The following is a 22,731-nucleotide window of genomic DNA, read 5'->3' as shown; positions in this document are numbered from 1 at the left end:
GTGCTTTCACACCACATGATAATGAACTTAAATTCTCACAAAAGCCCTATTAGTGAGGTAGGTATTATCAACTTTATTGCAGACAAGAAAACTGAGGGACTATTACAAATGAGAAATCCAAGCTTCAGAGACTGAGCAACTTTCCCAGGGTCAGACTAAATATGGAGTTGGGATCTGAATCTATGACATTCTGACTCCCAAGTCCATTTTCTTTTCATTAGACCACCCTGCCTCTTACTCAACAATCTATGTTGGTTTACAATCTTTTATGGCATCAAATCCCAAGTAACGCAGACATAAAGGTGCTGTCAAATTGCTCTAGCCTTGGTTCTTGCTATTTGGCAGTATGTTTTCCACTCCTTTCAAGAAAACCTGCTGGTCAATTCCCTCCACACTACTTGTTTATTTCTATCTCCAAACCTTTACACAAGCCATGTTTCCAAACCAAAATGTCCTGCTTCCTTTCCATCAAACCTTGTCTTTCAAAATTTTGCTCAAAATTCACCTCCATGAAGCCTTTTCTAATGACCTCCACCCACTTCTAATTACTCTAAAGAAGAACCCTTGTAAATCAGGCTGTGTGAAGCGGCCAGTGAAAGGGAAGAAGGCAGCTAAGGGCATAGATGAAGGCACCCTCAGAGGAGAAGAGAATGTGGAAATGAGCATCCTAGAGTACCGAGACTCTATCAAATGCAGCATCCTCCCTTTCCAGGAAGTCGGCTCATAAAACCCAACTAGGAAACCCCCACCCATCCTCTTCCTTACCATCCCTAGCCAAGACAACAAACCCAAACCTGAAAAATACAACATCCCCTAAAAATCAGAGCTGCTACCACCTCATCCTTAGCCTAAGTCAGGGTGCTCAAAAACAATAGTTGTGCTATTTAACTTAGCAATTCTGGCAGCCCCTCAAAACTAAATATAACACTCTATACAGAAATATGAGCTTGTAGCTGGTTTATGTCTCTTATTATGAATAATTAGGCTTTGCATTCATTTATTCCATATTCCCCAAATGATAACAATATCCCTGAAGATAAGGCGTCTATCTTCTATTTTTCTGGGTCACTTCTTGGGTATGTGGTGCAGTTAATTCTCTTTATGTAAGAAGTACTCAAATCCACTACCTGGCCCTGAAGAAAATAAATTCAAGTATTAACCAAGGTTTTATCTACATTTCTCAGCAGCCTGAGATCTAATTCAAAGAAGTGGACAATGAATAAACAATGAGCAACTTCATATAAAAGTCTTGATCAGCAAGAGGTAGTGTAGGGCACTGGAAAGAATGAACTATGACCAGAAGCTCTAGGTTCCAGACCATGGAACTGAGCTCTTCAAGATCAGAAAATGGATTTTATTATCTTGGGACCATACTGTCTATCATAGTCTATAGCACATAATGGGTGTTCAATCAATGTCTCACGAACTGAGTTCTTGAATCAGTCAAGGTCTGCCACTAACTAACTGCAGAACTTTTGATAAAGTTCCACATTTTACCAAACTTCTCTAAAGTTCAAGTTTTCTTTATCTACGATGAGGTTACAAATAAATAATCACTAAGACCCCTTCCAGCTCTGACATTCTGATTCTATAATGTAGCACCTTACACCAGAGAGAAAAATCCATGTTGTGAGCAAGCATTAAGTATACTGTATCAGCATACAGGTGGTGAGTGACTTACATAAATTGAGCCAATAAATACATGTGCTCATTTATACATAACACTGTATACTTAGTCCTTCTTGAAATATCAATTCCTTGAGGGCAAAGATTGAGTTTAAATAGCATCTATAACTGCATCATGAACCCTGCAGGTACTCAAATACCAGATGATACAGAGGAAAAGCATTATCATCCTTACTTGGCATTTACCAAGGATGTGGCACTACCAGTATGAGGAATAAAGGTCTGAGTACGGCAACACTGCCCCAGAACACAAAAAGATAGCTGCTACTTGGAACTGAGACGACAAAGGAGGAAAAGCAGAGCAAAGGCATAGAAAGTAGGAACAATGGCAGAAAGTGTGCATAGAAACAAACTGGACTACAAGCAAGCAACTGCACTGGAATGCTATATCATTGACACCAAAGAATCACCTGAATGGCAAAGGGGCTGCAAGCTCCCTAATGTTTGCTGGTATCTCCGGCTTTCATCTTCTGCTACCTCATTGATGTCTGAATAGTCCACAGCATCTTCTGTACTCCTGATCCAGCCTATAAATAAAAAAGAGGAGAGGGTAAAATCTCAACAAAGAGCAAGTAACTCTCACTCCCTTAGATAATTTCCACTGAAACGTACATGTATAGTAAGTGGCTAGCCTCCTCCCCACCTTACCCCCCATGACCCAGACTTCACCTTCATCATTTACCAGGGCACCGTCAATCCCAGTCAATTCTTCATTTGCTGTGAGTTCAGTGATCAGGCTGCCCAGACCCAAAGCCCCCAAGCCTGCCAAGTGCTTCTTACATTCCTGAAAAAGGGACAGCACCACAGTCGAAGGTAACAACTAAACCCAAGCTTCCCACACCACAAGGCATATTTCCCTGGTCCATGACAGAGCTATAAATCCATATGAAAAACGACTCTGCCTTGTGCTAAGAGGGGCATCACATTCAAGAACTGTAAAGTAATATCTCCCACTAAACTCCACAATGATCAGATCTTTATTAACATTATGTCCAATTTCATTACCATACTTTAAAATAATATAAGAAAAGATTGTATCCAAAAGAACCACCACCAAGACTAAATGAACGGAACAATAATTCTCTGAATAAACGCTAAGGCAATTGAGGTCATTCAGCTTAGAAAAGGCAAGGCAAGAACTTTTTTGCTATCTCTTGTATGTGTTTGTATGTGCTGCAGGGGATGAGGAATATTGGTCAATATATTCTCCTTGAGAAAATAAGTCTAAATGAAAGTAGATGAGTTTCAGTTCGGCACAGGAAACAATTTCATGAATGTCAGTGAACACCGGGACGACCACCTAAGAAATGCATTGGGACCAAAAAGGGTCTGCCCTGGATGGTTTAAACATTCACTGTTCTAAGAATTGGGGCCTAAACCACATGATTTGTTGCAGGTTTTGTCCAGTTCTCTTGCTCTAGAGCCATCTCAGGTCAGCAGTGTCAGAAATGCAGACAGTTTCAAGAATCTCCAAGAAGGTTCTCACAGCAACGGTTTGAAAGCAATCTCACTACGTTAAGCTGCTATTTTTCCTACTGCCTAGTCAGGAAGAACGTTATCTCCAAAGCCACCCACATCAGCGCCCCTGACCTACGGGGACGTGCCCACCGTTCTCCTCTCTTCTCCCCACCCTCACCCAGAACTGAGTCCCCTCACTCTACATTACAGGACAATCTACTAGGATGGTATCTGCGTTCCTTTTCTCTTACGTGAACTGCGCCCTCCCACAGAAGAATGGCCATATCGCCCTCTATTTTTATTTCCTAAGCACCCTCTACTCTCCTCACTCTACCTACACTCCTTAGCGGCACCACCCCCAGCCCTATCCCCACGCCCACCCCCTCACATCATCCAAGACGCTTTCCCCCTCCAGCTGCCCAGCTCCATTGATGTTCCCGAAAAGGAAACCGGTTAAAGAAAATGAGCCGCCTCCAGCAGAATCTTCATCGCTGTCTGTGTCTGACATGATGGCGGCTGTGCTGCCGGCCGCGGCTGTGGGCAGCAGCAAATCCCAGCTTGGTCCCATACACCGGAAATAAAAACATTCGTCGCCCAGAAGTGACTCAGACAGCTCTTTGACCTTATTAGCCCCTACCGGAAGCGGAATAAAGAAAAAAATAACCGGAAAGACCGGCCGTCCTACGAGAAAGGAGACTTGGTGTACCTACTTTACTAATGGCTTTTGATTCGACCATACGCGATCAGGAGGCTGGATATGTGGAAAGCGGTTGGTCAAAGAAATGCTCGGTCCCGCCCCCTTCCACTTATCTGCGCGCGAGCCTTCTCATTGCGCCAGATAAGAGCGACGGCTCTCCGTCCAATCAGAAGGAGCCACCTGGGTCACGTGGCTTACGTCCTGGTAACGGCAGGTCTTCACGTCACAGTACACGGAAGTGAGAATTACAACAGATTCATGTTGTCTGTGCTATCTACTACTTCACCGCTTGGTCCCAAAGAGAAACTGGCCGTAAACTGCAGTGTGCAAAAGGTACCTTTGCAAGTTAGTTGTTTGGAATTGACGTTTTCCCATAGAAATGGGTTTTTCCCCCCGTTTTATTTCGGGAAATGTAAAAGATGAGTAGAATGAACAGCTGACATTTCACTTGAATTCACAGTTGTTAACATTTTGCCAGGTTTTTTGTTTCTGAACCATTTGAAGGTGGATTACAGATATCATGATTCTTCACCCCTAAAAATAGACATTTTTGTCCATAACCACAATACCATTTTCACATCTTTAAAATTAACATTAATTCAATATCCTTTAACATACAGTCCGTATTTAAATTTCCCCAACTATCCTAATTGGAGCATTTTGTATTTCAATCCAGGATCTGCTCAAGGTTCATGTATTGCATTTGGTTATCTCCCTTTAATCTCTTAATCCAGAGTCCATCAGCCTTTTCCTTTGTCTTGCATGACACTACTTTTTTGGAAGAATCCGGGCAGTTGTCTTGAAAATATTCTATATTCTGAATTCGTCTAACTTCCTTCAAATTGGTTCAGGTTAAATATTTTACCGGCCATCAGAAGGCACAATGTCAGGTTGTCCCGGTATTGGTGATGCTAAATGTGATCACTTCGAAAAAAAATGGTGACCACCAGATCTCTCCATCACAAAGGCACATTGTTCCTTTTGTAATTAGTAAATAATTTATGGGCTGATACTTTGAGATTGTGTAAATATTCTGTTCCCCATCGCCCTTGCACCCAATGGTTTTAGGATCCATTTATGATCCTTGCCTGAATCAATTATATTGGGAGAGTGCAAGAGGGTGATTTTTCTAATTTTCTTTCTTTCTTTCTTTCTTTCTTTCTTTCTTTCTTTCTTTATTTATTTTTTCCCCCAAAGCCCCAGTAGATAGTTGTACATCATAGCTGCACATCCTTCTAGTTGCTGTATGTGGGACGCGGCCTCAGCATGGCTGGAGAAGTGGGATCCGAACCCGGGCCGCCAGCAGTGGAGTGCATGCACTTAACCGCTAAGCCAAGGCGCCGGCCCTTTAATTCTTAAATCCCTTCTACATTTATTAACTGGACTTATTCACTAAATAAGAACTTTCCCTTTTCTTACCTTCTTCGCATTTTTTATTTTAATGTGTTATAATTCTAGGACTATCATTATCCTTTTTGATGCTCAAACTGTCCTGTATTTGTCCAGTGGGAAACACTTCACTCTGGCTCCTGCGTCCTTTCAAAATGACCCCATTTTTTGAGCACTTCCTTGCTTTTTGGCACAAGGTGTTCTAGGCTTACTCTGTATGTTCCCTGTCCTGGACCTGATAGAAGCCATTTCTCCAAGGAGCTCTGGTTCCTTTTAGGGGGGAATGGTGTTGAGAAACCAGGGCATCGTTGTTTGTAGAGGCCCTTTCAGTGAAGAGAGCTAAAATAAATAAATAAATAATGAGTTTCTACGAATACCTCCAATTTAAGTCCAACACCACAGGGTTCTTCCCCACCTTTCCCCATTTCATATTTGTATTTTACTTCTCTTACAATAAAAACTCTGGTTTCCAACACCCATATATTTACTCTTTTCAGAATTGCAAGACCGATAACTACCAACAATAAACCTAACTAAAGTTCAGAAGTTCTTTGCGGTTTTCTGTCCTTAGAATATATCCTGCTAAAGATATACAGTGTACTGTGTTTAAAAATTACTTGAATCATTTTTTTCCTCTGTGGAGTTGTTTCTGTTTGTATTCAACTTTAGAATTTGCTTGTATTATCCTTTTTTTATATAATTTCATTTTTAAAATATGTAAACCTTTACATGGTTCAAAGTCAAACTATATAAAAAGTATTCCCAGAGAAGTCTTGTTCCCATGCCTGTGCCCTCTACACCATTCCCACCCATTCCCTATAAGTAATCATTTTCATTAATTTCTGGTTTATCTTTCCTCTGTTTATTATTTTTTTATTGAAGTATAATTGACAACATTATATTAGTTTTGGGTGTACGACATAATGATTTGATATTTGTACTTCCTGTGTTTCTTTTTGCAGATATAAGCAAAGAGTGTATATATTCTTATTTCCCCTTTTTCGTTACACAAAAGGTAGCATAGTAGATGTACGTTAGTGCACCGCTTAACAATGGGAATATGTTCTGAGAAATGCATTGTTAGGTGATTTCATCATTGTGTGAACATTACAGGGTGTACTCACACAAACCCAGATGGTATAGCCTACTGCAAACCTAGCTATATGGTACTAATCTTATGGGACCACCGTCATATATGTGGTCAGTTGTTACCCAAAACGTTATTAGGCGGCATGTGACTGTACTCTTTTCACCTTGCTTTTTTTCCCTTAATAATATAGCCTGGAAATCACACTGTACCACTTCATAGCACTCTTCCTCATTCTTTTTTATGGCTGCTTAGTACTTCATTGCATGGATGTCCCATGGAATATGTTAACAGTAAACATTTCTAGGCCAAATGACAAAGGTCTGCCAAAACCTGCATAGTAGCTAAAATGCTGCACTTTGGTAATGAAAAGTTAGTAGAATACTATTGCTATACTAATATTTAAGACTTTTAAAAAAGCAAAATGGAATATGTTTTTTAATGTACCTTATACTACCTCGTGGATGTTTGTTCTTGAGGAAAAGCAGATTCAATGAGAAGTAGATGGAGGCTTGTAGAATGTGGAAGGGGATTTCAGATTCTATAAATATTAAAGATGCCATTCTTGACTCAAAGTGTGGTTTTGCATAAATTTATCATATGACCCAGCAATTCCACTCCTAGGTATATACCCAAGAGAATTGAAAACATGTCCACACAAAACCTCATACACAAAGGGTCACAGCAGCATTATTCATAATAGCCAAAAAGTAGAAACAATCCAGGTGTCTTTCAACTATGAGTAGATAAAATATGGCATATCCATTCAATGGAATATTATTCAGCAACAAAAAGAAGCGAAGTACCCATATGTGCTACAAAATGGATGAACCTTGAAAATGTTATGCTAAATGAAGGAAGCAAGTTCCAAATGACCACATACTGTTTGATTCCATTTGCATGAAATGTTCAGAACAGACAGAAAGTAGATTAGTGGTTGCCTAGGGCTGGGGATGGGAACAGGGGTTAACTGCTTGAGGGTTCTCTTTGGGGTGATGGAAATGTTCTAAAACTAGATTTTGGTGATGGCTGCATGACTTAATAAATTTACTAAAAGTCATTAAATTGTATACTTGAAATGGGTGAATTTTATGGTATGTAAACTATACCTCAATAAAGCTGGGTTTTGTTTTGTTTTTTTTTTTTTTGAGGCAGATTAGCCCTGAGCTAACAACCATCGCCAATCCTCCTCTCTTCTGCCGAGGAAGATTGGCCCTGGGCTAACATCCGTGCCCATCTTTCTCTACTTTATATGGGACACCGCCACAGCATGGCTTGACAAGCGGTGCGTAGGTCTGCGCCGAGGATCCAAACTTGCAAACCCCAGACCACCGAAGTGGAGCACATGAACTTAACCACTACACCACCAGGCCGGCCCATCAATAAAGCTGTTTTAAAAAAACAAAACAAAGCATGGTTTTGCCCTTCCTCACTAGCACACTTAATAGTGCACCAGCACTATATACAATTATCAGCCAGGATTAGTTCATTTTTATAACAAACAGAGAAAGGATATTTTCCTGAGATAACTGGAAGAGGCAAAGGACATTAAATGATATATGTCTTATCTTTACAACCCCAGCTCCTAGTATAGTAATGCCTGTAACACAGTAGGAGCTTGATCATTGTTTACTGAATGTAGTGTAATAAGTGAGAAAAATCTCCTACAGGGAACTAACTGGTCTGTCATTAGTGAAAACCAGGAAATGAAGCCAAATCCTGGAGATGAATAGGTGAGAGGTGGGTGGGAACTAGAGAATCAACGTCAGCAGGGCAGACAGTTCTCTAGCCTGATTGTCTGATGTAGAAAAATAAGTACAGTTACACATAGGGGCAATGTGAAATACAACAAATAGAGTTATTTCATCCTTTGTAAGTTGAAAAGCATTTAGAAACCATTCAAAACAAAGGGTGGGGGAGTGAGGATTGCTTTGATTTTTAGAAAGCAGAGACCCAGTAAAATCAGAAACATTTATTACCATTCATTAGGAATAATTTAAAAGTGATATTAGCATGTTAGTCTTCATACAAATTCCTCTTAAGTACAAAAATCAAGATATCAGTGTATGCTTAGGGCCATCAAATCAGTCCAGTACAAAACCACTCTCTCAGACTTGTGGATCACACCTCCATTTATTAGAGGACACGAGTTTGCCAAACCAAACCCAGGCTTACATTTGGGAATTTGCCAGGCGAAGGGGGAGCAGGAGGCACTATTAAATTAAAAGCCAATTTAAAAGATTTCAGTAGCTAAACAAAAAGTTCCCAGAGACACCCGTGATAGCCATGTTTTTAGCCCCTTTCAACCATGAAGGCCTGTGAGCACCCCAGGCAGCATCAATCAGAACATCCTGAGACTGGAATACCCATGAGCAATAAGTGCTTTTGTTTGGCTGCCTGTGGGAAAACTCAGTGACTCCACACAAGGGCAGTGAGCACACACGCTCCCAGGCCGGTTGACTCCTACAGTCACCACACTACTATAATAGCAGCCCCACTTTCCAAAGTGCTACTGGGCCTTAGTTGAGGAGGGCCACCCTCACCCTCTTCCAGTTAACACACTGCTCATGCAGAATCCCTGCCACCCCTCACAGGAGGCCCTGGGTTACACATCAGAAAATAGATAGGGTACATTGAAATTGAGATAGAAGCCATATGCTGGACCATACTATCCATCCTGGATCCTCCACAGCTTTAGACAATCAACGGTGTAGAAATGGACACCAACGAAGTACTGTGTGAAGTGGAGGGTGCAGTGATGAAGGAAAAACAGAACACTTTAGTCCATGGTGAAGGAAAAGGAAGTAAAGGAGGAAGAAGAGAGAGTTTATGTAACCTTTTATCGTCTATCAATACTTGATATCTGCTTGACCTCCAAGTTCCAGATTTTCCAAGAGTGGGGTTGCCAGATTTAGCAAATAAAAATACAGGATGCCCTGTTAAATTTGAATTTCAGATAAACAGCAAATAATTTTTTAGTATAAGTATGTCCCAAATATTGCATGGTACATACTTCTTATACTAAAAAATTATTTGGGGGCTGGCCCAGTGGCATAGTGGTTAAGTTCGCACGCTCTGCTTCGGTGGCCTAGGGTTTGCAGGTTCGGATCCTTGGTGCAGACCTACGCACTGCTTAGCAAGCCATGCTGTGGCAAGCATCCCACATATAAAGTAGAGGAAGATGGGCATGGATGTTAGCCCAGGGCCAATCTTCCTCAGCAAAAAGAGGAGGATTGGCAACAGATGTTAGCTCAGGGCTAATCTTCCTCACCAAAAAAAAAAAAATTATTCATAGGGGCTGGCCCCATAGCATAGTGGTTGAGTTCAGTGTGCTCCATTTTGGTGGCCCGGCAGCCTGGGTTCATGGGTTCGGGTCCCAGGCGCAGACCTACACCACTCGCTGGCCCTGCTGTGGCGGCAACCCACATATAAAGTGGAGGAAGATTGGCACACATATTAGCTCAGGGCTAATTTTCCTCAGCAAAAAAATATTATTTGTGAAAAGTCATTGTATTTTATCTGGCAACCCTATCCTGGTTGTTCAGTTAGCATGAAGCTACTCTGATCAGATCTTGTCAAAGAGCAACAGCAAGACTATCACTGAGCAAAGCACAGACACTTCACCCACCACAGGAGGAAGAGGTATGTGATCCTTTTAGCTCCATTTCCCAAACGCTTGAAAATCCAATGCTATTTTGGCACGGTGAGAAGGTATGTGCACGGTGGGGTTGTCAACCATTATTTGCCAGGTGGAGAAGTAAGTTTTTCCTTCCATATTAAATGAAGAAGGTCAAAAATACAACTAGGGAGAAGGAGAAGCAGGTGCACTGGAGTATGGAATGTGACTCCTAGTGTCCCAGAGCAGGCTGAGCAACCCCAGCAAAATCCCCACAAGGGTGACAGACCCTGGAGATCCAACATACTCCAACTCTTTTAGAGTAACTAAAAGACCTCAAAAGGCACACAGGGCTGACCACACACAGAGGGAGATGTACAGAGGAGGGAGGAACAGGAAGAGCAAGGGAGCCTTTAGAGTGACTCGGAGGAATGACGGCAGAAGAGAAGTCTCAAAGGGACTCACAGAACTCCCTGACAATGACTGGCAGGACATTTTGTTTGGTTGGTTGGTTTTATTTAGGGGGTTAACCTTCAGTAGTCTTTCCCTAAAGTGGAAGGTGACAGAGAGAAGAAAGGGCCACAGAGAAGCCTCAGAGACACAACTTTTTGGAGGGATTGTTAATTCCACATTGCCAGACCCATAGTGCTATCATAATGTGATAGCAGATCTGACCATCAGATCCCACATCCAATGCACTATCACAACTAAATGCCAAACCCATCTTGTGAGGATGGAAGAGGAACCAATAACAGGTCCATTGCTGGTAAACATTCCTCTCAAAGGCATGAAGAGGGAAACATCAAAAAGAACAGGATCATATTATGCTTTTCTTTTCCACAGCCTCCTCCATGGGAATTCCTAGTTCCTATTAACCCAGCATCTCTGAAACTGTGTTCCCAAAGATGTTAATAGGTGTTGCATGGGACCAAAAAAAAAAAAAGTTCAGTGAAATAAGTTTGGGAAATGTTGCATACTTATTAAAAGTTATAAATTCCTGCAGTAGAGGAACCTGTTCAACTTTATTTAAATCACTGGTTCCTGACTTATTTGACCACAGAACCCTTTTAAGGAACATCTATTACCATTTCACAGAACTTTGGAAAATACTGCTTAACCATTTTTGCAAAAAAGTGTCTCATCTCAAAAATGGGAAGAACATGTCAACATTGGGAACACCCAGGAATCAACACATAAAATAGTATTCAAAAATTAGTATTTCAGAAAATTTAAGACAATGATCTGAAAACTGGAGAACCTTGTCCTTCTGTGAGGCACTTGCTCAATGGTAAATACAGCCAGGAAAGCTGAAATTAGATTTAAAAGCAGACAAGCAAAAGCCTACAAAGAACAGTACTAGGCTGCTCTGCTTAGTCGTGACTTGGCCAGGACAGAAAAGAACAGCACTTGGTGGTATCTCCTCTTAACCCCTTTGACAAAGGAGACACACGCTCTCAAACTTCCTCCAAAAGGTTCCGACCAAACTTCAAAGCAGCCTGTACAAACTAGCCTGCTTTTGTTCCTCCAAAAGCCGAATAACCTGAAGTCTAGGGTTTCCAGGAGAAAAGACAGATGACTCATGCTGACATTGTTAAATGCTGTCAAAGGAATCCCCCCTTATTCTTAGGTGTAGTTCCCAAGTAGCACCCCAAAAGCTATAAGAGGACACACTTTTTGGTGTTCTTCTTGGTGGCAGGGTAAAGCACAGCCCGGACAGCTTCCAAAAATACCTCGTGTACTCCATCCTGCATCAGGGCCGAACATTCCAGATACTTCACAGCCCCCACCTGCTTAGCCAGGGAAGTGCCTTGCTGAGGAGTTGTGGGCACTAGGCTCTGTTCTTTCAGCTTCTTCACTGTCTCAAGGTCACTCCGCAGGTCCCTCTTGGTGCCTACCAGCAGAATAGGTACATTGGGGCAATGGTGGGAGACCTCTGGGTGCCACTTATGCCTCACATTGGCATAAGAGGATGGGTTGCCAATGGAAAAACAAATGACAAAGATATTGGTCTGGGGGTAGGAGAGCGTTCGCAGTCTGTCATACTCCTCTTGTCCAGCTGTGTCCCACAGGTTCAGGCTGACGATTTGGCCATCCACAGATGTCTGGGCGCTATAGTTGTCAAAGACAGTGGGGATATACTCCTCAGGAAAGGCATTTGTTGTGTAACTGATGAGGAGGCAGGTCTTACCTACAGCCCCATCTCCTACAACCACACATTTGATTGTCTGCATTCTTCCCTTGGAGTCCTAAGTACAAGAGAGAAAAAGAATGTTCACAGACACTTGGTTAATTTAGGGAGCCTAAGCTTTATAAACATTTCTCTCTGAGGAGAAGAGAGGAGGTAAGATCCCCACTGCCCATCCCTTTCACACCATAGAAGAGTCAGTGGGAAAGGTTGTATAGGGCAAGAATTCTTACCGTGGAGTCCATGGACTGCTAGAGGATAGGCAGAGGTAGGTCCTAAAAGCCACATCTGAAGTTGTGTGCAATATTATGTGTATGTGCATAAGTGAATTTTTGCCAGAAAGAAGATCCAAAGCCGTCATCAAATTTTCAAAAAGGGCTGTGAGCCCAGAAAGATTAAAAACCATTTGTATACATAGGTATTTATGTTACACTATTGTCATAAGGTCTGGATGTACTGTATCAAAGGTGCTAAAATAGAGTAGGTGCTCAATAAATGGTAACTAATTAAAAAAAAATTGGTATAGAAAGAAGCTTCCCAAGGTTGAAACAAAAGAAATATGGCTCTCACTTCAGGTTTGCGGCTATAGGCTCAGCAAATGAACCTCTGTTCCTGAAAAACAGTGACATCATAATATTGGAGGGAAAGGTAGACCAGTCAGACTCAGCCATATAGAGAAGTTGTTAAGAGTCCAGGCTCTGAAGTTAGACTGCCTGGAGTCAAAAATCAGTCCTCTCTTTGCCTAAGCTTTGTGAACGTAGGCAAGTTTTTAACCTGAGGCTTAAATGAAAGAATGCATGTGTAGTACTTATTAGTGCCTGCCACATCGGAAGTACTCATTAAGTGTTAGAAGCTACTGTGACTTTGTAATAATAATTCTTCTACTATTCTACTGCTGGGGAACGCAAAAGTTCTGTAATGTGATTACAATGCTAGACAAAGCAGGGGTCTCATTCCCTCCTACCTTATCTGAGTAAAACTACAGGTCATAACACCACCATACTCTTGTCCACTTCTTCATGAATGAAGTATTTGAGAGTAAATGGTACAACACAGATGATCTCCAAGAAGCATGTTTACTACGAGCCCCAGGTCTATACCTCCATAGTACTACCCTGTCAATGCCATGCCCTGTCAGTGCCCCACAGCATTCCATTTTCTTTAGCTTCTTAACTACTGCCCTCATTTCAGACCCGATCCTGATAGCATTAACTTCTTCAAGTGTCAGAACATGGAGGAAAGGGGATAAATTGTCATATATATTTGATTATTAAAAAAATTGAGACTCAGTTTCTCACCTTGGGAATTTAGGGGAATAGATACATCCCCCATCCTGGTGTCTTATTAGCTAAGGCCTACATTAGGCCCATATCATAGACAAAAACAAAACAAAACACCTCATTTGGGGTCAAGGGAAAGAAAAGTTGGCCTTCCAAGAATGCTTCACACAGGCCCACTAGGGGTAGCTCTCTCCCCTCACAGCCAATTCTGACCAGCAAGGCATTCCACCTAGAAGCCTTCATTAGCACAGGTCCCAGAGCTAAAAGTCCAGAGCGTAATTCAGCTCTAGTAGGCAACCATCCCAGGGTATTCACTAACCATCAGCTCTGTCTTTTTCCATCTAGGAATAGGCATAAGGACCAAACACGCAAGGTCAGTGGAAACAGGACAGAGTCACCACCATGTTCCTTGAGAATAGCCTTCCTTGACTTTCCCAGTCTGGATTAATTTCTTTCTCCTCTGAATTCCTATGGCAGTTACTGCCTATACAACTCATCCTGCCAACCTCCTCTAGGTATCATACAGTTTGAAGCATCTCTGCTCAAAGTGGCTTCTTTCAGGACAATAGTGCATCTGAGGGGGATGCTGAACCAGAGCAAAACTCTTAGGCATAAAGACCACTTTGCACCCCAAGCTCAGCTCCTCATCTCTGTAACTAGGAAAAGGCATCTACACTCATTTCTACTTGTTTATATCTACCAATACTCCTTGTATATATGGTCTGCAGATGGGCACTCAAGTCACACTGATGGCTGAGGACCTAGATGATAAAGTGCAGCTAGAACATCCCAGGTCTGAGACAAAACCCAAAACATCCTCACCAGTAGCAAACAGTCTGTGAGAGGGAGGGTTCAGCAAAAGTCCCAGGTATTTTGAGGGGGGCTGCTTTGTACAATTGACTCATTTATTCAGCCCACATCTTCGTTATACTATTTTTTATACTTGTGTATATGTTTGAAATTCTCCATAGTTAAAAGGTTTAAAAATAATACTTAAAAAATATATCCAAAAGAATTGAAAACAGGATCTCAAAGAGATTATTTGCACACTCATGTTCATCGCATCATTATTCACAATAGCCGAGAGGTGGAGCAACCTAAATGTCCATTGATGGGTGAATGGATAAAGAAAATGTGAGATATATATATATATATATGAATATTATTCAGCCTTAAAAAGAAGGGAATCTTTGCATATGCTACAATATGGATGAAGCTTGAGGACATTATGCTAAGTGAAATAAGGCAGTCACAAAAAGCCAAATACTGCATGATTCCACTAATATGAGGTATCTAGAATAGTCAACTCATAGAAACAGAAGGTAGAAGGGTGGTTGCCAGGGGCTGGGGGAGGGGGAAACGGGGAGTTGTTTAATGGGTATAGAGTTTCAGTTTTGCAAGATGAAAAAATTCTAAAGATCCGTTGCACAACAATGTACATATAGTTAACACTACTGTAGTGTACACTTAAAAATGGTTAAAATATAGCAAAAATGATACTTTTTTTAAAAGGTTGGGAGCTCTGAGAGAAGACTAGGAGTTACAAGAGAAAGGCGAATATTCTGTTCATCACCCACATGAGAAAAGCTTGTTTACCTCAGCTCCAGGATTTAGCATGATGCTGTCCCATTAAGGATCACCCACAGCTTTCCCCTCCTCAACACCTCCACTATCCACACTCTCCCAGGTACTCCTATAGGCAATGCATTGCTAGGAGGGACTCAAAGGGTAAAAACAAACAAAAAAAGAATGCTAGAAGCTTACAGTCTTGTAGTAAAGGCAGGACTTATATAAAAAGGCAAACAATAATACACAGTAATGCATGGCTTGGAGGAAAAAAAATGTTGCTATGGGGAAGCAAAGGGCAACTAAAAATTGAGAGCCTGTTATAGGCATTGTGCAAAGTACTTTCATATATCTTATTTAAGCCTCACAGTAGCACTGTGAAGTAGACATCAGAGCAGCTCAGAGATCTTGAGGTATGCCTCTAGGCTTGGAAATTGGGAGAGGCCTGGAGCTGCAGAGACCAGCACCCCAGAAGGCTCCCTTCTGAGTTAGTCATTCACTTTTAGCCTTGGAATTATAGTTTCTTCAAAATCTTCCAATCCTATCTGACAAAGCATCCTTCTTCACATGTACACTCTGCACAGCAGCCAATTTTCTCCTAGGTTGGACACACAATATAAAAGACCCAATAACAGTCAAAACAAGAACGCAGCTCAAAGTATTACTGTTTCTAGCACATTCTCCTCAAAGCCTCACCCTTTCCACAAGTCTGAGTCTAATCTGCTTGAAAACACTCTAACTTTCTGAAACCAAAACAATTTAGCAGAAGACTCCCACTTTTATATACTACTTTCTACAACTTAGTTATCTACTAAATCTGGGAAGCTTTTTCACATTGAAGACTGACTTCTTTGGCTCAAGTCCAGTCAAAGAAGACTTCAGGGTGCTGGGGGTGAAGGAAGCCATGTGAACACTCCCCAACCCGAAGCCAGGGGAGATTATCCAGCGTCTGGAAACGTAACCAGAGAGGCAATCCTAGTGACCTATCAATAGCCACCACAAGCCCGCTTGGTGCTTCCCTCACATCCTTCTTCACCAGGGGTAGTTGGTTCTGGGACTTCATATGGACTCGTGAGCCTGGGTTAGAGAGGTGCCCCACCTCGGATTCACCTATAGGAAGAGCTGGCTCAATCTCCCCCAAAATACATACACCTCATCCCACCCTCAAGTCCCTTCCATCCCAGGAGTGGCAACCGTCCCGGGGATGGGGAGGCTCGATGAGAAAAGAGCGAAGTGGGGGCCGCCCAGAGGGTTCTCAGTAAGGATTACCGGGCTAAGTGGCCGTCCTCTCGCGCCGTTCCACCGCAGCTGGCAGAGCCTCCGGGGCGTCTCTCGCTGGGCTTGGCAGGCCCGGCGGGCTCGGCGCCACATCCGGGCAGCGACCGAGTCCCACCCCGTCATTGGACGCAGTCTCGACTCGGTGCCCCGAGACCTCCTGGGAAGTGGAGTTCCTCTAGGGCCAGCCTCGTTGTCTACAAGTCACAGGCTGCTAAACGACACCTTCGGGTAATCGAGGATTACTTAGATCCGGACCCCAGCACGAGTTACTCGGTTCGGAAGTCCCCAAGCCTCACCTTTCCCTTGGCAAAGTGAAGCCAACCCTTCCTCCCCAGACCCCTGTTTTCTCCTCAAGACTAATATTAACATAAAGAGGCAGTCAGTGAACAGAAAAAGTGTTAGGAAAAATGGAGGCGATAAAAGAAAATGAGGTAGTGAGCGAATTAGCATTGCTGTCTGTCACCATATATTAGTTTGCATTTTCTGGAGTTTTATATAAATGGAATCATACAGTATGTACTCTTTTTAACAGCTTTATTGAGATACAAATTCACATACCATACAATTCACTCATTTAAATTGTACAATTCAATGGTTTTTGGTATGTTACACTATTCATTTTTAAAATTGGTAAATATTTGTGACAAAATTTGCCATTTTAACCATTTTTAAGTGTACAATTCAGTGGCATTAATTACATTCACAGTGTTGTACAACCATCATCATTGTCTATTTCCAAAACTTTTCCATCACCCCAAACAGAAACTCTGTACCCATTAAGCAATAACTCCTCATTCCCCCTTTCCCACAGTTCCTGGAAACCAACCTCTAACCTACTTTCTGTCTCCATGAATTTGACTTTTCTAGCTACCATTCATCTACTGATGGACATTTGGGTTGTTGACAGCTTTTGACTATTGTGAATAATGCTGCAGTGAACATTGGTATACAGGAATCTGGATTTGTTGATTTTTCTCTATTGTTTTCTATTTCACTGATTTCCACTTTGATCTTCATCATTTTTGTTCTTATAATTTGAGTTTTATTTGCTCTTCTTCTTTTTACTGAAGTGAAAGCTGAAGTCACTGAGACCTTTCTTCTGTTCTAATATAAGTGTTTTTTAAAATTACCTAACTACTGCTTTAGGAGAATGCCATGAATTATATGGTGTAGTTTCATTTTCATTCAGTTCAAAATATTTTTCTAATTTCCCTTTTGATTTCTTCTTTGACCCATAGATTATCTAGAAATGGATTATTTAGTTTTCAAATATTTGAGGATCTTCCCAGAGATGTTTCTGTTATTGATATGTAATTTAATTCCATTGCTTTCAGAGAATATATTTTGTATGACTCGAATCCTTTTGAATTCATTGAGACTTGTTTTGTGGCCTAGAATATGGTCTATCCTGGTAAATACTCCATGTGCACTTTAAAAGAATGCGTATTTTGCTGTTATGGAGTGGAGTGTTCTATAAATGTCAGCCAGGTCAATTTGGCTAATAGTGTTGTTCACTTCTACTATATCCTTGCTAATTTTATGCCTACTTGTTCTATCAATTATTGAGAGAAGGGTATTGAAATCTCTGACTAGAACTGTGAATTTGCCTATTTCTCCTTGTGGTTTATCAGTTTTTGATTCATGTATTTTGAAGCTCTTATATTAGTTGTACAAACGTTTAGACTTGTTATGTCCTCTTCATTAATTAACCCCTTTACCATTATGAAATTACCTTCTTTATTCTTGATATCTTTGCTCTGGAATCTACTTTGTCTGTTATTAATATAGCCCCTCCAGCTTTCTTTTGACTAGTGTTATCATGGTACATCTTTTTAATGTACTTTTACTTTTAACCTATTTGTGTCTTTGTATTTAAAGAGCATTTCTTGTAGGCAACATATGGTTGAGTCTTACTTTTTTACCCAGTGATCGTATCTACCCTGTAATTGGGGTGTTTAGACCATCTACATTTAACATGATTGTTGTTGATATGGTTAGGTTTGAGTCTGTAATCTTGCTATTTGTTTTCTATTTGTCCCATGTCTTTGTTCTTTTTCCTCTTATTCTCCCTTCTTTTGGATTAATCAATATTATTTTTATTCCATTTTATCTCCTTTGTTGGCTTGTTAGCTATACCTCTTTGTTTTGTTATTTTAGTGGTTGCTTAAAGGTTTATAGTGCACATCCATAACTTATCACAGTCTACCTTCCAATGTTGTTTATACCACTTCACGAAGAATATAAGAACCTTATGTTAATATACTTCCATTTCTCTCTTCCTGGACTTTATGCTATTGTTATGCATTTTACTTTTACCCCAAAATACATTGTTATTATTTTTGTTTAAAGTTAATTTTTTAGCAGACTTTATTTTTTAGAGCAGTTTTAGGTTCACAGCAAAATTGAGCAGAAAGTATGCAGAGTTCTCATATACCCCCAGCACCCCCACACACACACAGCCTCCCCCACTATCTCAAAATCCCACACTACCAGAGTGGTACATTTGTTACAATCGACAGACCTACATTGACACATCATTATCATCCAAAGTCCATAGTTTACATTAGGGTTCACTCTTGGTGTTGTACATTCTACGAGTCTTAACAAATGTATTCACCATTACAGTATCATACAGAATAGTTTCACTGCCCTAAAAATCCTCTGTATTCTACATATTCATCCCTGTCTCCCCCTTAACCCAGAGCAGCCCTGATTTTTTTACTGTCTCCATAGTTTTGCCTTTTCCAGAATGTTATATAGTTGGAATCATACAATATGTAGCCTTTTCAGATTGGCTTCTTTCACTTAGTAATATGCATTTGAGATTCGTCCATGTCTTTTCAAGGCTTGATAGCTCATTTCTTCTTCTTTTTAATAGAGTTTATTTTTTAGAGCAGTTTTAGGTTCACAGCAAAATTGAGCTGAAAATACAGAGAATTCCCACATATTCCCTGTACGTCAAACACACAGCTCCCCCATGATCAACATTCCACACCAGAGTGGTATATTTGATATAATCAATGAACCTACATTGACACATTATAACTACTCAAAGTCTATAGTTTACATAAGAGTTCACTCTTGGTGTTGTATATTCTATGAGTTTTGACAAATGCATAATAACATGTATCCATTATTATAATAGCATACAAAATAGTGCTCTGCCTATTCATTCCCCTCTCCCCCTAATCCCTGGCGACCACTGATCCTTTTACTGTCTCCATAAGCTTTGCCTTTTCCAGATATAATATAGTTAGAATCATACAATATGTAGCCTTTTCAGATTGGCTTCTTTTGCTTAGTAATATGCATTTAAGGTTCCTCCATGTCTTTTCATGGCTTGATAGCTTATTTCTTTTTAATGCTGAATAATATTCCATTCTCTGGATGTACCACAGTTTATTTATCCATTCACCTACTAAAGGACATCTTGGTTGCTTTGAAGATTTGGCAATTATGAATAAAGTGCTATAAACATCCAAGTGCAAGTTTTTGTGTAGACATTAAGTTTTCAGCTCATTTGGGTGAATACCAAGGAGCGAGATTGCTGGACCATATTGGTCAATTATCTTTTCAAAATAGCTTTATTGAGATATAATTTACATACCATAAATTCACTCATCTTAAGTGTACAATTAAGTGACTTTTAGCATATTTACAATGTTGTGCTACTATTATCACAATCCAATTTTAGAACATTTCCATCACCCCCAAAAAGATAGCTCATGCCCAGCTGCAGTCACTCCTTGTTCCCAACCACCCAGCCAAGGACTAATTTACTTATTGGCTCTACAAAGTTGTCTTTCCTGACCATTTCACATAAATGGGATCAAACAATATATCGTCTTTTTGTATCTGGCTTCTTTCACTTAGCATGTTTTTGAGTTTCATCCATGTTGTATAGCATGTATCAGTACTTCACCCCTTTTTTTTTATTCTTTTTTAAAATTATTTTGTTGAAGTCATAATGGTTTATAACGTTTAATTTCAGGTGTACATTATTATTTATCAGTTTCTGTATAGACTGCATTGTGCTCGCCACCAGTAATCTAGTTTTTATCCGTCACCATATATATGTGCCAATTTACCCCTTTCGCCCACCCCTCAACCCCCTGCCTCTCTGGTAACCACTAATCTGTTCTCTTTGTCCATGTGTTTGTTTATCTTCCACATAAGAGTGAAATTATGCAATATTTGTCTTTCTCTGTCTGGCTTATTTCGCTTAACATAATACCCTCAAGGTCGATCCATGTTGTTGCAGATGGGACAATTTTGTCTTTTTTATGGCTGAGTAGTATTCCATTGTATATACATACCACATCTTTATCCATTCATCAGTTGATGGGCATTTGGGTTGCTTCCATGTCTTGGCTGTTGTGAATAATGCTTCAGTGAACATAGGGGTGAATAAATCTCTTTGGATTGTTGATTTCAAGATCTTTGGATAAATACCCAGTAATGGGATAGCTGGATCATATGGTATTTCTATTTTAAATTGTTTGAGAAATCTCCATACTGTTTTCCATAGTGGCTGCACCAGGTTGCATTCCCACCAGCAGTGTATGAGGGTTCCCTTTTCTCCACATCCTCTCCAACATTTGTTTTTTGTCTTGGTAATTATAGCCATTCTGACAGCTGTAAGGTGGTATCTCATTGTAGTTTTGATTTGCATTTTCCTAATAATTAGTGATGTTGAACATCTTTTCATGTGCTTGCTGGCCATCTGTATGTCTTCTTTGGAAAAATGTCTGTTCATATCCTCTGCCCATTTTTTGATTGGGTTGTTTGTTTTTTTGTTGTCGAGTTGTATGAGTTCTTTATATATTTTGGAAATTAACCCCTTATGAGATATATGATTTGCAAATATTTTCTCCCAGTTGGTGGGTTGTCTTTTCGTTTTGTTCTTGGTTTCCTTTGCCTTGCAGAAGCTTTTTAGTCTGATGTAGTCCCATTTGTTTATTTTTTCTTTTGTTTTTCTTGCCTGAATAGACATGGTATTTGAAAAGATGCTGCTAAGACCGATGTCAAAGAGCGTATTGCCTATATTTTCTTCTAGGAGTTTTATGGTTTCAGGTCTTACATTCAAGTCTTTAATCCATTTTGAGTTCATTTTTGTGTATGGTGTAAGATAATGGTCTACTCTCATTTTTTTTTTTTTTTGGCATGCAGCTGTCCAGTCTTCCCAACACATTTATTGAAGAGACATTTCTTTCTCCATTATATATTCTTAGCTCCTTTGTCGAAGATTAGCTGTCCTTAGATGTGTGGTTTTATTTCTGGAGTTTCAGTTCTGTTCCATTGATCTGTGTGTCTCTTTTTGTACCAGTACCACGCTGTTTTGATTATTATAGCTTTGTAGTATATTTTGAAGTCAGGGATTGTGATGCCTCCAGCTTTGTTCTTTTTCTCAGGATTACTTTAGCTATTCAGGGTCTTTTGTTGCCTGTTGCATCTTGTTTTTTAATCCATCTAGCTACCCTGTGCCTTTTGATTTGAGAATTCAATTCATTTACATTTAGAGTGATTATTGATATATGAAGGCTTAATACTGCCATTTTATCTCTTGTTTTATGGTTATTCTATATTTCCATTGTTTCTCTTTTCTTTTATTTCTGACTGCCACTACAATTTGGTGGTTTTCTGTGGTGGTTTTTCTCAGTTTTCTCTTTATTTATGATTTGTGTCTCTGCTCTTACTTTTTTTTTAGTGGTTACCATGAGGTTTGTATAAAAGATCTCATAGAGGGAAGGGAGTTGGTGGGTGGGCACAAGGAGTGAACGGGCACATTTATATGGTGACTGACAAATAATAATGTACAACTGGAATCTCACAATGTTATCAACTATTATGACATCAATAAAAAAAAATCTCATAGATGAGATAGTCCATTTTATGATAGCTTCTTATCTCCATTAGCCTAAGCAGGTTCCTTCCATTTCCTCTTCTCCTTCTAAGTCATTGTTGTCACAAATTATTGTTTTGTCTTATGAGTTTGTGATTAAAATGAAGTGTTTATACTTATTTTTGATGCTTTCCTTTCCTTTATCTTTTATGTTATAATTAAGTGTTTGCTAACCTGTTCTGATAGAGAGCTGCAGTTTTCTGATTTTGTCTGTGTATTTATCTCCTTGTGAAAGGCTTTGTAGACCTTTGCCTTTTTGTTTCAGGTATGAGGGCATCCTTGATCATTTCTTGTAAGGGAGGTCTACTGGTGATAAACTCCCTCAGCTTTTGTTTATCTGGGAAAGCTTTTATTTCTCCATCATATCTGAAGGATACTTTCACTGGATAGAGTATTCTTGGCTGAAAGTTTTTGTCTTTCAATATTTTGAATATCTCATTCCGGTCTCTTCTAGCCTGTAAGGTTTCTGCCGAGAAATTCACTGAAAGCCTTATAGGGGTTCCTTTGTAGATTATTCTCTTCTGTCTTGCTGCCCTCAATATTTTTTCTTTGTCATTGACTTTTGCCAGTTTTACTATTATATGCCT

The 22,731-nt window shown here is 40.2% G+C and overlaps 2 protein-coding genes across 6 annotated transcripts in view; both read right to left on the bottom strand.

Moving 5' to 3' along the window:
• The window catches only part of TAF1 (TATA-box binding protein associated factor 1), a 69,419-nt gene extending 65,661 nt beyond the window's left edge, over positions 1–3,758 (bottom strand). For 2 of the 5 annotated variants that reach the window (XM_058536147.1, XM_058536149.1), the window contains exons 1-3: positions 3,533–3,756; positions 2,356–2,470; positions 2,097–2,213 (exon numbers count right to left, since the gene is read on the bottom strand). In XM_058536147.1, coding sequence (XP_058392130.1) covers positions 2,097–2,213; positions 2,356–2,470; positions 3,533–3,712 — 412 coding nt within the window. In that variant the 5' untranslated portion in view covers positions 3,713–3,756. Of the gene's footprint in view, positions 1–2,096; positions 2,214–2,355; positions 2,471–3,532 lie in introns of all 5 variants that reach the window. The other 3 variants (XM_058536150.1, XM_058536152.1, XM_058536148.1) reach the window with 2 other exon arrangements.
• Positions 3,759–8,969: 5,211 nt separating this feature from the next.
• Positions 8,970–16,290, bottom strand: LOC131401120 (rho-related GTP-binding protein RhoG-like). Its single transcript, XM_058536163.1, has 2 exons — positions 16,234–16,290; positions 8,970–12,179 (listed from the first exon to the last, which is right to left on the bottom strand). Exon 2 carries the CDS (start codon positions 12,162–12,164, stop codon positions 11,589–11,591), a length of 576 nt encoding a protein of 191 aa, XP_058392146.1. The 5' UTR covers positions 12,165–12,179; positions 16,234–16,290; the 3' UTR covers positions 8,970–11,588.
• Positions 16,291–22,731: the final 6,441 nt, after the last annotated feature.

Source organism: Diceros bicornis, chromosome X, assembly GCF_020826845.1.
Source record: "Diceros bicornis minor isolate mBicDic1 chromosome X, mDicBic1.mat.cur, whole genome shotgun sequence".
In the NCBI taxonomy this organism is placed as follows: Eukaryota; Metazoa; Chordata; class Mammalia; order Perissodactyla; family Rhinocerotidae; genus Diceros; species Diceros bicornis.
Note: the sequence above shows the minus strand (reverse complement) of the source record. Positions and strands in the feature narration are given on the sequence as shown.

Coding starts and splice junctions, on each gene's coding strand:
- LOC131401120 (XM_058536163.1), bottom strand. CDS start 12,164: ATGCAGACAATCAAATGTGTGGTTGTAGGAGATGGGGCTGTAGGTAAG.